General features: G+C 44.3%; 1 protein-coding gene across 18 annotated transcripts in view; it reads left to right on the top strand.

Moving 5' to 3' along the window:
• Positions 1 to 15,207, top strand: part of SLC43A3 (solute carrier family 43 member 3) — a 43,441-nt gene extending 28,234 nt beyond the window's left edge. For 12 of the 18 annotated variants that reach the window (XM_083443168.1, XM_083443174.1, XM_083443164.1 and 9 more), the window contains 10 exons: positions 252 to 298; positions 2,142 to 2,218; positions 2,423 to 2,515; positions 6,078 to 6,217; positions 7,712 to 7,866; positions 8,974 to 9,156; positions 10,802 to 10,921; positions 11,042 to 11,228; positions 12,838 to 12,961; positions 13,638 to 15,207. In XM_083443168.1, coding sequence (XP_083299294.1) covers positions 252 to 298; positions 2,142 to 2,218; positions 2,423 to 2,515; positions 6,078 to 6,217; positions 7,712 to 7,866; positions 8,974 to 9,156; positions 10,802 to 10,921; positions 11,042 to 11,228; positions 12,838 to 12,961; positions 13,638 to 13,790 — 1,279 coding nt within the window. In that variant the 3' untranslated portion in view covers positions 13,791 to 15,207. The remainder of the gene's footprint in view (positions 1 to 251; positions 299 to 2,141; positions 2,219 to 2,422; positions 2,516 to 6,077; positions 6,218 to 7,711; positions 7,867 to 8,973; positions 9,157 to 10,801; positions 10,922 to 11,041; positions 11,229 to 12,837; positions 12,962 to 13,637) is intronic. The other 6 variants (XR_014511977.1, XR_014511978.1, XR_014511979.1 and 3 more) reach the window with 1 other exon arrangement.

Here is a 15,207-nt window from a genome sequence, read left to right as displayed (position 1 = left end):
TCTTTTCCCCACCAGTCTATTTCTATTTTCAAATGATCTCTCAATTCCAATCTCCATCTTACTGATTCCTCTTTCTTCCTCCGATGCCCATGGCTCCCACAGCTGCCTGCCTATCTACCAAAAGGATGGGAAGCTGATGGATGCTCACTGTGTCTGATGGGGGATGAAGGGAGGAAGTAGTTCACCTTGCTGCCCACGTGTCCACAGCCCAGTGCCCATTTGGTAGCTCAGGGCATCTCTTTGTCTTCCAGATCTGCCTACACCACTGGTACTCTCCTCATTGCATTCTCCTCAGCAGGTGAGTGTTCCTGGATGAAGAGCTGGGCTTATCTAGGTAGATTTGTAGGGGTACAAATTCTGGACACAATAGTTCCAGTGTTAGGCTTGAAACTGTTGGGAACTGTTGCTGTTGTCCTTCAGAACAATCAAAGACGTGATACTATGTTATGTTGCAAGCTGGGTCAGCTTGATGCAGAGTTGTATATGTGAAAACACCCATCCAGTGCATCTGGTGGGGTAGAAATGATTTTAACATATACCTAATTAAATACATTTTGTATGGCTTTGTGTGGAGGAGCAAAAGATGACTGGGTGGGTCTTCATATTGGGAAGGTAGGTGTGTGTGTGTGTGTGTGTGTGTGTGTGTAGTGCAGACATGAGTTTTAGAAGTGTGCCTTAGCATCACCTATAATCAAGGGATGGCTGTAAATGTGGAAGAGAAAGGGTGTGTGTGTGTTAAGTACACATGTATGATGTGATGTACAAGAGTTTCAATGTCTATATCAATGGCTGCAGGGAGAGAGAAACCATGCTGCTATAGCTCTCCATCTTGAGAGACGTTCAGTCTTTGTGTGTTGCTAGATAGCTGTCAGTCCAATATTATTATTATTATTGCTTGTGTAGGTCTCCCAAAATTATGCTGGATCCTCCAAATATTTCTAAAGATTGGAAAGGGGAATCATATGAGGTGGGATCTTAACTACAATCTGCATTTGTAGTAAGTTCCTGTTTTGCCTCTTTCCACACACTCCTGGCATGTTGTGCTAGTCTTTCTCAAATGCTAAACACCAAAAAGCAAGTGAACTGGATTCATCCTTCCCATTGCTGCATTCTGAGCCCCCTGAGCTGGCATAGAAATTTAGAATAGCACAGTGTGCTGCCCTGTATTAATATGTTGACTGGAGAATTGTAGCAAGAGATGGCTTGAGGAGTACAAGTTCCTTTTATTGCACTGGAACGTCTCATTTTTCAGTACTGAGCTGCTTCTGTGTGCACACACCAGCAAGATTGTAAGAAGAAAAAGAAATTTAGGATCAAAAGTAGAGGAGAATGCAGCATTAGGACTTCTGTTTCATTTGTCAGGATAACTAATATTCTCTCCTTACTCTGGCAAATTAACAAGGTGATAACAAGGCTTTCAGACATTTTGGGGCCAGATAAACAAAGAAGGAAAAAGAGGGAACCAGTAAAGCAGAGGCTGGGTACTTCTTTCCTTTCCTTGGATGGGGTTCCTACTTCATGCTAGATAATACTTAATTGCAAGTTTCTTTGTATTTCTAATTTAATAGCTAAAGGCTGATTGGGGATGCGAACCTAGGTCTCCACAGCCAAAGTTCAACATGCTAATCAATATAACTTTGCTGACTCACTTTTCTATTATTGCCAGCTGGTCCTAATAATTTGGGCATTGTGCTATGTACTGCTGCACTGTGTGTGTGTGTGTGTGTGTGTGTGTGTGTGTAATATATCTAGGGGGATGTTGCTATAGGGCAGGGGTGGCCAACTCCCAAGGGACTGCAATCTACTCAGAGTTAAAAACTGGCAGTGATCTACCCCCCTTTTTGGGGTTCAGGTTGAAGTTGCTGAGCTTTTTTTAGGGAGGATGAAGGTCCGTTTTCAGGGGTTGTTGATCTTCTTTGGGGGGAGCCAGTTATCTACCAGTGATCTACCACAGACATCCAGTGATCACCATCTACCTGTTGGACATGCCTGCTATAGGGGTTGTTATGAGTTCCTGCAGTTCAAAGTTTGCAGTGGCACCACTGCTTAGAGTGATGTGATGCCCAGCTGTGTCTTGTTTTATGAGCATGGTAGGCCTATGTTGCTGATATGCCCTTCCATCAATTTTTCTTCCGGTACAGCCACTGCGCTGATGCTGTTCCCAGCAGTGACGTTTCTCTCTGTCGGTGGGATCCTCTTTATCCTCACCAACATGCAGGTTTGATGCTCTTCCCTCACACATCCTAATGGGGAGGGAGCTGGGAGAGGAAATTCTTTACAGGAGAACCTTTGGGGCACCCTGTCCCTGCCTCCATACTCTAACATATTAAAGTTCACCGGCAACTAGGCCCTTTGGCTGTGATCTGCTGACCCCCTCCAGGAAAGTAGTCAATTTGCTTTGACATATTATTTGTCTCTCCAGGTTGGGAATCTGTTTGGAAAACACCGCTCAACCATCATTACCCTCTACAATGGGGCCTTTGACTCTTCCTCTGCAGTTTTTCTTGTCATCAAGGTTAGTGACTGTTTCCTAAAAATTGCCACACTTAGGAAAAACAAGCACCAGAATCCTGTGTTGTGGGCTTTCCTCCTAAGAAATGATGTGTGTTATGACAGTGCTTCTTCTTCCTCTAAGATGTTGAGTCAGCAGCCTAGTCATAGAACCCTCAGAAATTTCACAGGAAAGGGAAGTTTGGACTCTAGCATCGCCACCTTTTTGTCCCACCTAACTTAATAGCATTGATTGAGCCACTGGCTAGCTCTTGAATGGCCTGAACTGGCAACTGGTTTGGACACTGAAAGAAAGAAACAAACAGTCCAGGATGGGAGATGATGGGGGGAAGGGAGGAGGAAAGATAGTGATTTAAGTGGGTGGAGGGAGAAGAATGAGGAAAAATAGGAAGACAGGAAAACAGGTGGATGGAGAAAGATTTTGAGATTCCAAAAGGTCCCAACTCCAGTAGATACATTTTCAACCTCTCTGGTCAGAAAAATTCTACAACTCTCTGACATCATGTGATATGTCTTTCTTATTGAATATCTGGGTGTCTGCATGGATAGAATTGGCAAGTGCTAGGTATCTTATTCCTCTAATCTTTGGGGGCTTCTAAACTGGATTAACTCTCAACACTTAATAGCAAGAACATATGCAACACATTTGTCTCTTCATCCCCACCTGATTAATTTTCCACTTACATAATGATAAAAAACACTTCCTTTAGAAGCTGTTGTATTATGCTTGTACCGTAGATAAGCTAACCCATGCCTTTTCAAGAGCATTAGAGTAGCAAACTGTTGGTCACTTTGCTGCAGGACATTGGAGAATTAAGTAGGCTGCTTGTAGTGACCCTGAGACAATTCGAGACTATTAATCCGATAAGCAGCTAAATTGTATGTGAAGGGTCATCCTTGCGCTTTCAGCTAATTCCTAGTTAGGTCATAGCTGAAGGTCAAGGCCAAATAATAAGATATGGCACAGTCACCTGTCTTGTTATTCCAACACTCTTTGTCTTCCCTGTGAAAACCAGCACGGGGCAGCTGTGAGCTAGACTCAGTACACACCATACATTGAAAGCACAATCAAATCAGATTTCCCCCCTCCTAAAGAACACTGGGGGCTGTAGTTTAACCCTCAAAGAGCTATAATTCGCAGCATCTTTAACAAACTACAGTTCTCGGGATTCTTGGGGAATCCACTTGGAGTGTGCTTGAATTGCAAGAAGATCAAACCTATCCATTCTGAAGGAAATCAGCCCTGAGTGTTCACTGGAAAGACAGATCCTGAAGCTGAGGCTCCAATATTTTGGCCACCTCATGAGAAGAGAAGACTCCCTGGAAAAGACCCTGATGTTGGGAAAGATTGAGGGCACAAGGAGAAGGGGACGACAGAGCAGGAGATGGTTGGATAGTGTTCTCAAAGCTACCAACATGAGTTTGACCAAACTGCAGGAGGCAGTGGAAGGCAGGAGGGCCTGGCGTGCTCTGGTCCATGGGGTCGGACACGACTAAACAACTAGACAACAACAACAACAACAATGCCGCCTTGATAATAATGGGAGAGAGGCTGTTCAACCTTTTTTTTTTTTCTTACTGGCATTTGTCTACTCCAAATATCCTCCAGCCGCTATTCTCCTGCAGAGGAACACTCTTTCCTTCATAGGTGGGAGGACTGCTGGATGGGGCAGCAATTTTGAGTGGGCAAGCAGGAAGAAGGAAAAAGGTTAAACACCCTCTTCCATTCATCCTCTTAAACTCATAATGATCTGGACTATTTTTCAGTAAAGATAACAAATACACCATGGGGGGGGGGGGGAATGCATCTGCTTGATGCATCTTGTTTGGCTCTGAGTCCTGTGTCTTCAGCTAGTCAGGGACTCAGCAACTCAATTTCAATGTGTGATCACAACATTTCACCCAGGGATAGCCAGTGTGCTTTTCAGAGGTCATTAGACTGCGGCTCCCATCCGCATCAAGCACCATGGCCCAATGCTCAGGGATAGGGGGAGTTGTAGGGTAAATAAGGATATCCTAGATGTTTTTGAACCATGGTGGATATCCTCATTTACCATTTGCCTTCGACTTATTGGCCAAATTTGATTTTCTCAATTGGGTCTTTCTGTAGAATCTCATATAGCCCAAAGCTTCCTGACTGGATTCCTGGAGATACTGTATGTGCAATACTTAACATCAACATCATAGGCTCCCTACACCTGGTGGAAGACAGTCTCTGTGCTGTTAGTATTAACAGTCGCCTCTTTTCACCAGTTTCATTAAGACTGTTCAGATATGCATTGAGCTAAGGGATCACCATTCTCTGTAGAGAGAGCACATGAGCCACCACACAGAAAGCAGCAGGCAGCACTCCTGATGACACAAACCAAAATCCAGCCACACGAGGACAGAGAATATGGGGATGTAGTGAAAGCAGAGGAAGGGTGCAGTATCCTAAGCGTGATTTCAGCTAAGAGGAAGCAGGGCTATAGTTAGCGTGGAAGACGTCAGCTCACAAGGGTTCTATTTCCAGCATTGTTCAGCATTGTATATGCATGTGACCATGTTGCTTCTCAGGACGCAGGTGGCGCTATGGTCTAAACCACAGAGCCTAGGGCTTGCTGATCAGAAGGTTCGAATCCCTGCGATGGGGTGAGCTCCCGTTGCTCGGTCCCTGCTCCTGCCCACCTAGCAGTTCGAAAGCACATCAAAGTGCAAGTAGATAAATAGGTACCACTCCAGCGGGAAGGTAAACGGCATTTCCGTGCACTGCTCTGGTTCACCAGAAGCGGCTTAGTCATGCTTGCCACATGACCTGGAAGCTGTATGCCGGCTCCCTTGGCCAATAAAGCGAGATGAGCACTGCAACCCCAGAGTCGTCCACGACTGGACCTAATGGACAGGGGTCCCTTTACCTTTATGTTGCTACTCAAATCCATGTTTCTGAGAGCATGGTCATGGCAAAACTGTGCTCTAAGAAGGGAATGTGAGGCATGATTTGCTGGCGGTGGTTTATGGTACTTAGGCACGGTGTCTGGAAGCACTGGGCTATCTATTGTTATGAGGAAGTAAGGTTTTTCAAGAAGTACATTTTTATTGTGTTTTCCCCCTATTAAACACTACACACTAAATGCAGACACATTTTGATATCGCATATAATTTGGCTCTATTGTGACGACATGCATAAGCTGCTTAGAAACAGTAGCTGGGCCTGGGGAATTCTATAAAAAAAGATCAAATCAAATTGAGTGACCAGATAAATCTGTTATGCAAATGAAAGAATGAGCCTGAGAGCTAGTGACTGGTCCAAGGCATTTTGGTGTCTCAGGTGGAGATTCATCATAATTAAAAATAGAGCACAGTCCACCAGTACGTTTTCCTGTTCAAATGAATGGGAATTGCAGAAGACATGCAGTAGTGCTGCTTATATTGAATTGTACACTGTGGGTTGGATCTGTCTCCCACTGTTAAAAGACAGGCAGATAATCTGCTACATGAGCCCAAAGCCAAGCAAGCAATCTGTGCACCACACAGATTACAGTCAACGCAGAGCTTCGCTAACTCAGGTTTGTGCTATTTGTCTACAGCTGCTGTATGAACAAGGCCTCTCGCTGAGAACCATGTTCCTCTTCATGTCTGCTTGCAGTGCCTGGCACTTGATCCGTACTTTCTTTCTGATGCCCCGCAGCCATATTCCATATCCACTGCCCCCAGGATATACATATGGGTAAGCTGCACTTGCCTGTACTTCAGTCTGATACACAGCTCTCTCCCCTGTGTGCCCTCGCTAAGATCCTGAGCCCCTTTCTATCTCCTTCCATTCCTTTCTTCCTTCCTACTTCAAACTCGCAAAGTGCTGCCTAAAACCCTGGTGGTGGTAGAAGAAAGAAGCTGTCCCCAGTGGGTTCCATCCACTGTTATTTTTAAAAGACAGTTCTGCTTTCTGAATGCTTCTCCAGGCAGGCACAGTGCTCTGGGATTCGTATAGGGTTGCCAGCTCTTCAGGGACCACTGTAACCATACTGCTTGATTGGCAGGTGATGTTTATATCCATGATGAGAAAAGCTTCATCTGCAGGCTTTCTTCACGTGCTGCTATTAAAGATAAAAGAGCAGCTTAACAACTTCTTCTGCCCAATCGATAAAGATAGGATTCACACCCTGCACAGTTTTTACTGTGGCTGTCTCCCAACATCACCATCCCAAGCTCCATTGGGGGGGAAAACACCAGTTTGGAGAGCAGCTCAGGTGCCATTTTGTAGCATCTTCAGAAAAGCCCTAATTAAACAGCATTTGCATGGCCTTCATTGAAAGGATGCAGGAAATATAGTCCAAAGTGAACCCATTGTTTCAGGATGCCTGCAGTTGAGGCAGGTATCCCTAAGACCCCAGACCTCTGCATGCTTAGTTGGAAATTTACATTGACATAAGGGCCAAACTACACAGCAAGCAAATACATGTTGACTACAGCCCTTTTTGAAGCAGTAAAGCCTGGGGGGGGGGGGTGGTAGAGAAGCATCTGATGGGAAGATGCTCAGCCTTTTTCCCACCTGCCCTTTTTCTGCCCCAAATTACCCCCTGGAGCAAATTGCCTCCCCTGTAGGATTTTAAACACATATCCCCTCCCTCTTACCATTTCTATGCTCCTGATTGTTCTCCCTGAAAGCAGCATTGCCGCTTCGAAAAGGTTCACTGGGCTATGTTAAACCTGTTTGCGTGCAATGTGTCGTTTAGCCTTAAATCTCAGAGTTCTATGGAACTCACTCCCAAGTAAGTTTGTAGAGGACTCCCAGCCTAAACTGGTGAGCAGTGAACTGGTTTGGAATGAAACTTCCCATTTCTCACCACTATCAAATAAGAAATCTGAAGGAATGAAGAGAGAAGGGAATGTTGTTGGCTCAAACACATGGTGAACGTATTTGCTGCAATAGAGATAAACTAATCTGAGGCTGAGTTCTCAGTTTCCTGTACTCCTTTTCTCTTATATGTTGAATCATCCATTTATAGTTTATGCATTTAATGGCAATTTCTATTTACTTGGCGTTATGATCAATGCCATTGTGATTTTGTACCTTTCTGTCATGGTGCATCATCTGAAAGAACAAATAAATTGTATTTGTACCGCCCTGTCTTTCTCACTTTGCACATGTGGAACTTGGGTTTTCATTCTTTGTATGGGAAATAAGTCCCCAGGATACCAGTCATATTAATTGTGTCTGCAGAGTGAGCTGTCACAAGAGGTCCAGTTCGTATCGCACCTATGAGGAGCAACGTAGCCCCAAAGTCCTGGATGAGAATGATGCAGAGGACTCGGATAATCTGCATGCTGACCCAGCACTCGAAGAAAATTCCACCAACAAAGGGCTTGTTGGCATAGGTAGGGACTGAGACCAGTTCCAAGGTTGGTGGTTAGAGATTCTAGCTGGGCCTTAATATTGGATGGGAATGTTGCATTTGGGAAAATATGTTTAAAAATAGAGTAAATCTGCTGCAAAGTAAGTGCAGTTTATGGGGGCTTGAGGGTGTCAGATATACCTTTCACTTGGCATTTGTTCCAAGAAGAGGTTATGTGTTTCTGTAGTCAGGCTCATATACCTCATTTCTTACCCTCAAATGTCTGAAAGTGCTGTGTTTAGCAGAGCCAGTGAGCAAGCGGGGATTCAATACCAGGGACCTCAAGAGTCAAGTCAGTTCCTTTAACCCTTCTTAATCCTACCCAGTGCCGGATTTACTAAACAAGCTATAGTTTAGGGCCCCACCCTCTTGGGGCCCCCCAAAAAATTAAAGGAAAAAACCCTGGATGTACATTTCCAAAATATAATATAAAAAACAAATAAAATAAAACCTACATACAGCAACAGTGTTTTGTGTTGTGTAGGCTCCTATGATGTAAATAATGGGCCCCACCTGCTATATAAAGGGCCCCATTACCTTCAGTAGCTTAGGGCCTCATCAAACCTAAATCCGGCCCTGATCCTACGCACCCACCCCTGCGCTACTAGTAATTCACAGGCAGTCATCTATGCTCATCATTCCTGCTAGAGAATAAGACCTCAAGTCTTCTGAAGCATCACAGTCAGCTATTCCTTTTTGGGTGGGCAGGCAAGTAGGAAGAGTTAACTCATTTGTTTGCTCTTAGTGGTTTTCCCCAGGGCATGTGAATTAATGACTGGAAGATTTCAGCCATACTTAATCATGTTTATCCATAGCATCACTACTGACAAAATGTAAGTCCTATACCAGAACCAACTTTGCATGCCCATTTTTCACCCCTGGGTGAGAGATTCTCTAGGCCTCTGCATGGGGAGATAATTGCTTAGAAGCCCTCATAAAAAACCAATGGATGTGCATTTGATTTGTGCCTAGAAAGGGCTCTCACTTTGGTATGACTGTCAGCAGTGAAATAGTAGCAAGGTACTGTGTGACATAAAGATCATTTCAGATTTTACACATGCCTCCTGTCCCCTCTTTTTGATTTATTTAGGAGATGCTGAGACTGCAGCAAACCTCAAGGCTCCAGCTGTTGTTTCCTTCTGGAGCTGTGTCTTCTCCAAACTGTTTTTTTGGCATCTGGTGTGGCTGTCGGTGATGCAGCTGCGCCACTATCTCTTCATTGGCACCCTCAACCCCATGCTGACACAGCTGGCTGAGGGAGACGCCACCCTTGGTAAGGAGAGTATTGGGAAAGGGGCAGGGAACCATCGGGTGGGGATTAAGAGGTTCTCTTGCTTGCAGATTAATCTCCCTCCCTTTGCTGTCACCCTCAGTATAAACATTCAGGAGGAATTTTAAAACATTTCTGTCCACCCACACATTTGATAGCTGAAAAATACTGTTCTTGGGAAACTTTATTTTAATTTTTGACATTTTATTATGTTTTTATATGTGTTGGAAGCTGTCCAGAGTGGCTGGGGCAACCCAGCCAGATGGACGGGGTATAAATAATAAAATTATTGTTGTTGTTATTGAGATTATTAGCTGTGAGGCTATGTGTCTATGTTTTTAAGTGTTTTTATTACTTTATTTTAAACTATGTTGTATTGATGCTGTTTCTTGCCTCCCTGGGCTCTTTTGGGAAAATTTAGCCCCAAATTTATGATATGTAAGAAACAAACAAAAATATGTGTGTGGAGATGGATAAGAGTTATTGGGTGAGATCCAACTAAGCCATAGCCATAGTAGACCCAGGGAAATCAGTGGACCTCAATCTCTTGTTTGCAATGTGTTTATTCTAATTATGGCTAACATTGGGTCTTGCCCTTTGTCTTGGGGCAGGTAGACTAGAAGGGAAAAAACACACTATGGGAGATGTTTTGTAATTGGGATTAATAAATTGAATTATTGTGCACCTAAGGAAGGTTTCCATCGAAACCTGTGGGGCTTTTCTCTGTTCCATCAAAGTTCCATATACAGTATAGCCAACTTAAGTTCTGTCAGACCCTCCAAATATCCATATTTTCCAGGGACGTCACTGATTTAGAGAAGACGTCCCAGTTCCTGATTTGATCCCAGAATGCCCCACTTTTCCTTGGGATGTTCCTCTATTCATTGGAGAAATGTTGGAGAGTATGGAGTTACCTGACCCCCACAAGTTATCTGAAGGCAATCCTGTACGGAGAAGTTTTTTTAATGTTTATTTTTTATATGTTGGAAGCTGCCCAGAGTGGCTGGGGCAACCCAGTAAGAAGTGTGGGGTATAAATATTAAAATTACCAGTATGGAATGGGATGTCCCTATTTTCATCGGAGAAATGTTGGAAGGGTATGTTATGTTTAAAGTAGAGCTCTTGAAATGAATGGACCTAAATTAGTTGTACTCATTCATTGCAATGAGTCTACGCTAAATATGACTTAATGGTGGATACAGCCCACATAATTTCAGTACAATTTTGAGGCATGCCTCTATTTTCAGTCTCTTGTATTTGGTGCTGCTGACTCCCTTTTCTCTCACCATGAGAGGAAGGCCATCTTGTCTCAGCAGTGCTCTTGACCTCAGGGAAAAGTTGCTGAAATAGAATTAAAATGGTGTTGTAATGACTTAGCTAAATAGCTGTGCCAGGAGACTGCCCTGGTCTAGGAGTTGAGGGGAAGCCCCTCCTGATGGTGATAGTCTTCCTATTGAGAAAGAAGAGGTAGTTCTTCAAAATATTTTGCTTGGAACTACTGGAGAACTAAGGGCTCCTGACTTTTGATTCCTCCTAGTCTCTTGCCATCATCTAATAATGGCTTACATGTATGAAAATCTTGGCACATATTTGTGCTGACGGGAAGAGGGTTTTGTCATCCTTTTGTCTTAATTCTTTCTGTCAACAGTGAGCAGCTACACCAATGCTTTTGCCTTCACCCAGTTCTGTGGAGTCCTCTGTGCCCCCTGGAATGGGCTTATCCTGGACCGTCACAAACGTGGACATAAAAAGGAAGGGAGTTCGCAAGGTACGTCCCGTTGTGTGTGTGTGTGTTTTGCTTTCCTCATGAGACTGCCCATCAAGGATATTTGATGCCCCGAGGTCTCCTTTGGTCCTGCTCACCTCTGTCTGTATTCTCTGTTTCCAGGGGTGCCAGATTCCCTTGCGGACCTGCGCTCCTGTGTGCTGTCACTGGTCATCACAGTGCTGCAGTGCGTGGCCTTCTCAATTTGTGCCTCTATTCCGGTGCTGCCTGTGCAGTACGCCACGTTTATCCTGCAAGTTCTGAGCCGCTCCTTCCTCTACGGGGGCAATGCTGCCTTCTTAGCCATTGCGTAAGTAACTGGCCTCTCCGTGAAAAGAGGAAAGTGTGGTTTGGGAGGGAGGGATTAGGGGCGGGGGAAAGAGAAAGGGAAGGATGAAAGCAGAAGGAAGTTTTGATACTCAGTGAATGGTACTTGGAGCCACTGAGAGGAACTGGTAGTAGTGCAGAATAACAATCAATTACAGAAAATTGTTCACTGAAATCCTTTTCCCCTCTCTACCGACTCCTCTGGTTTTGAATTTTTTAGCAGAAACAGAGGCTGTTCAAGATTCTCCCCACACGCAAGAGGGCTAAAAATATCAATTTATACTAATAATAAATGGCTGCAGTTCTCAGAATCTTGCTTTAGGAGCAGCTTCCACAGTTCATAGCACAATTTATGTCTTCTGGGTTTGTAGACCCCTGCTGAGATACCTTTCTAGAGCTTGTCTCTGTCAGACGCAAGAGACTGGACAAGATGAACTATTTATCTGGCATTTTAATGTTTTGCAGTTATGCTATGATGGCAGTGTATGAGAAGTGACTGTTGCACTTGGCTTAAAATACTAAAGAAAGCAGATATGAGGAAAGGGCTTAGTATGAGTGCTAAATCTGCTGGATGTTTTCATTTTAAGCTAGTCATTGAGGAGGCAGGCCACATGTTAGCATGGAATTTTCCTTCAATAGATTTAATGAAAAGCCCTTTGTTGCAGTGTGGGTGCAGACCCTCCAAGTGTCCCTATTTTCCAGGGATGTCCCTGATTTAGAGAAGCCATCCCAGTTTCTGATTTGAAACTGGAATGTCCCACTTTTCCTTACGATTTCCCTTTTTTAATTGGAGAAATGTTGGAGGGTATGGCGTTATCTGCTCCCTGAGACGTCTGAAGCCAATCCTGTATAGGGACACTTTTTTAATGTTTAATGTTTTATTATGTCTTTACATATGTTGGAAGCAGGGGCATAGGAAGGGGGTGGGTGGGAGCGGACCACCCCGGGTGCCCTCACTGGGGGGGTTGGCATTTGGTGTGCTGCCCGCAACTCCCAAGCCTACCTTGAGTCATCGGGGTAAGCGGAGGGAGCTGCGCCGCTTTGCCAGTGGCATTCCCCCCTTCCCCCTTCGTTTTGACAGCTTGGGGGAGGCTTGGGAGTCGCAGACGGGTGGCACGCCAAATGTCCGTCATGAGTGGCTCACTCCACCCCCTTTGAGGGCACCATCCGCACCATGCACCCCTCGGGAGCACGCTCTGCTGCTGGTTGGAAGCTGCCTAGAGTGGCTGGGGCAACCCAGTTAGATGTGTGGGGTATAAAATTATCATTATAGAATGAGACATCCCTATTTTCATTGGAGAAATGTTGGAGGGTATGTGGGTGCCATGAAATAGTGATGCAGACACTGTAAACAAATGTCCTGCCCTGTTCCTTGACCATATGAGGGATGCAGGTCTGCTGTCCTTCCTCCTGATGAGGAAGGAAAGGAACACGGAAGTCAAAAAGAAAAGAAATAAAAATATAGAAGGATGGGAGGTGGAGAAGCAGCACATAGTGACAAGTCACTGTGAGGAGGATAGTCCGCTTAGACATGCCATGTCACAATTTCCATGTCCTTCTTCCTCCCCCTCCCCCACTCTGTGTCTTGGCAGCTTCCCCTTGGAACACTTTGGGAAACTCTACGGCCTGGTGATGGGGCTCTCAGCCGTGGTTTCTCTCCTGCAATACCCCTGCTTCTCGCTCATCAGGGGCCCACTCAATGGGGATCCCTTTTATGTGAGTGTTTTGTGCCCTAATGAGTCTGTTTCACCACGGGACAGTCAGTACTCCAAATGTGGATCTCTACTTCTTTGAGGAACAGACGGTAGTGAACATGGAGCTAGGAGACCTGACATACTACTCTGTTGACCAGGCAAAAGGCCAGGCCCCATGTATTGTAATATACCGATATATCTGGGCCTGAGTGTGTCCTGCTCTTCAGGGCGAAGTCTATTAGCCCAAATCGAGTTTAAATGGGCAGGGGACCTGGACAGCAAATTCAGCATACAGGGCACCTGGTCTGTTGTCCCAAGTAGGACTAGATATATTGCATTTTTTATTTGAAATAGAGTCATTTTTTGAACTTGCACATATAGTTATAAATTAGCATATGGAAATATGCAAGTCTCTGTCCTCATTTGTCCTTTGGGCGGGGAGTGGTGCTGAAGCATTTCCTCTTTTTTGGTGCTGCATAAGTGGCTGCCATAGGCCTGGCTGATTCAAAGCCTTCATTCCGCCTGCCACTTGCATACACCTGTTCCCTTCTGCCTCTATGCAGAGCAGGCATAGAGACCCAGGTAGCTCTCTAGGCTAGGTGCTAGCCTCAGACACTTCACATTTCCTAGAGCCCCCCAGAAAGGAACATTTTTAGAAGCTGCCGCCTGCATATTAATAGTGCATCTCTTTTTTCCAGGTGAATATTGGTCTTGTAGTCCTAATGTTTCTGGCTTTGGTCAACCCAGTGATGGTGTGGTTGGAGTGCAAGCGGCGGCAGAATGAACAGCACATCGCAGGCTCCCCAGCCTTAACTGCAGGCAAGAAGGAAGGCCTGGAGTCTTCTATCTGAGCCCTTCGCTGTGTAGACTTTGCGAACCTCTCCTATCAAAAGGGAACCTTAAGAAGATTTGAAAAGGGAACTGAGGAATAAGCCTCCTCTCTCTCTGAGCTTCATTCCCAGCAAAATCTGGTCACAGTCCAACACAGTCAGGTGTGCTTAAGTCCCTTGAAAGAAATGGACTTAAACATATCTGTGTTGCCAAACCACAGTTTATTGCTCCCTCTCTCTAGAGTGTTATTTTTCTAGGAATCAGACCTATATTGTATCCTCCTAGTGTGGGAATTTAGGTTGTATTTCACTTACATTTATTTTGTTTAATAACAGAGCTATATTTTTGTGAATCATACAAACAAGCCAGTATTATAGCAGGTACCAAGTTAGGATGTTTAATATGTCAGAAAATGCAACTCTTTAAAGTGGAAGTCTTAACATTTTTGTCTCCCATTAAGTTTTTGAATTAGTTGAAAAACAGTCTACCCTCATTGTTTTGAATTATTAAATAGATATATTTGATATTGGTTTTCAAGAACCAAAGTCCATTACACATCTTGGGAGATATTCCTTCAAAAAAAATTTTTTTTTGGAATGAAAAATGGAATGAAAAAAACCAACACCCTATGCCATTTGAATACTTCAATAAAGCTTGTCTTTTATATATATATATATAAATCAATTGTGGAAAGATGCACTAGTTTCAGGCATTGTGTGGCAGTCAAGAAGTCCAATATTAAATTAAATTCAGAAGGGAACCCAACTGTAATGAAAGTTCATAAATACTGTAGAATAGCAGAAGAATAAGAAATCTGATGTTCAGCATCAATTTCTCTCTCTCTCTCTCTCTCTCTCTCTCTCTCTCTCTCACACACACACACACACACACACACACACACTGGTGCACAGCTCTTCCCATCACAGATAAACTCTCCTTTCAAGGTACAACAAGAAAGTGTAGTGACTTGTTGGGTACTATAATTGTATCAATTATAGCATTGACTACAACAGCAGGTTTTGTTGTGTTGCCAGACCATCCCTTGGGGGTGGGGTCATTTCACTAACCAACCTTAGAAGGCGCTCTAGCCTCCTCCTTTCTTTGTGGTTCCTGACAGGATGCCTAGGAACCACATGTTCCTCGCCTTGGGTTCCATGGCAGAAAAAAGATGAGATGCAAATTGAAAGGACTAAACAGATGACCAGTGCTGTCTCAAAATAAGTAAGAGACCTGTTTAGGGAGGCTTGTGGCAGGAGGGGGAATCTGAATCCAAGACAGGGCAGGAGATGGATGGGGCTGGTGGACCTGTAGGATTATGGGTCTGGAAGCTTATCCTTTTACCACACATTCATACTGTGTTCTTCTGACTTGAATAGCTTCAATGAGACACAAAGCCAATGGTTTGTTGTTGTTTTTTAAAAAGTTTAGCTTGCTGAG

Source organism: Podarcis tiliguerta (genome assembly GCF_965153285.1).
Source record: "Podarcis tiliguerta genome assembly, chromosome: 1".
In the NCBI taxonomy this organism is placed as follows: Eukaryota; Metazoa; Chordata; class Lepidosauria; order Squamata; family Lacertidae; genus Podarcis; species Podarcis tiliguerta.
The sequence above is the reverse complement of the archived record's forward strand: the minus strand, read 5'-3'. Positions and strand labels throughout refer to the sequence as shown.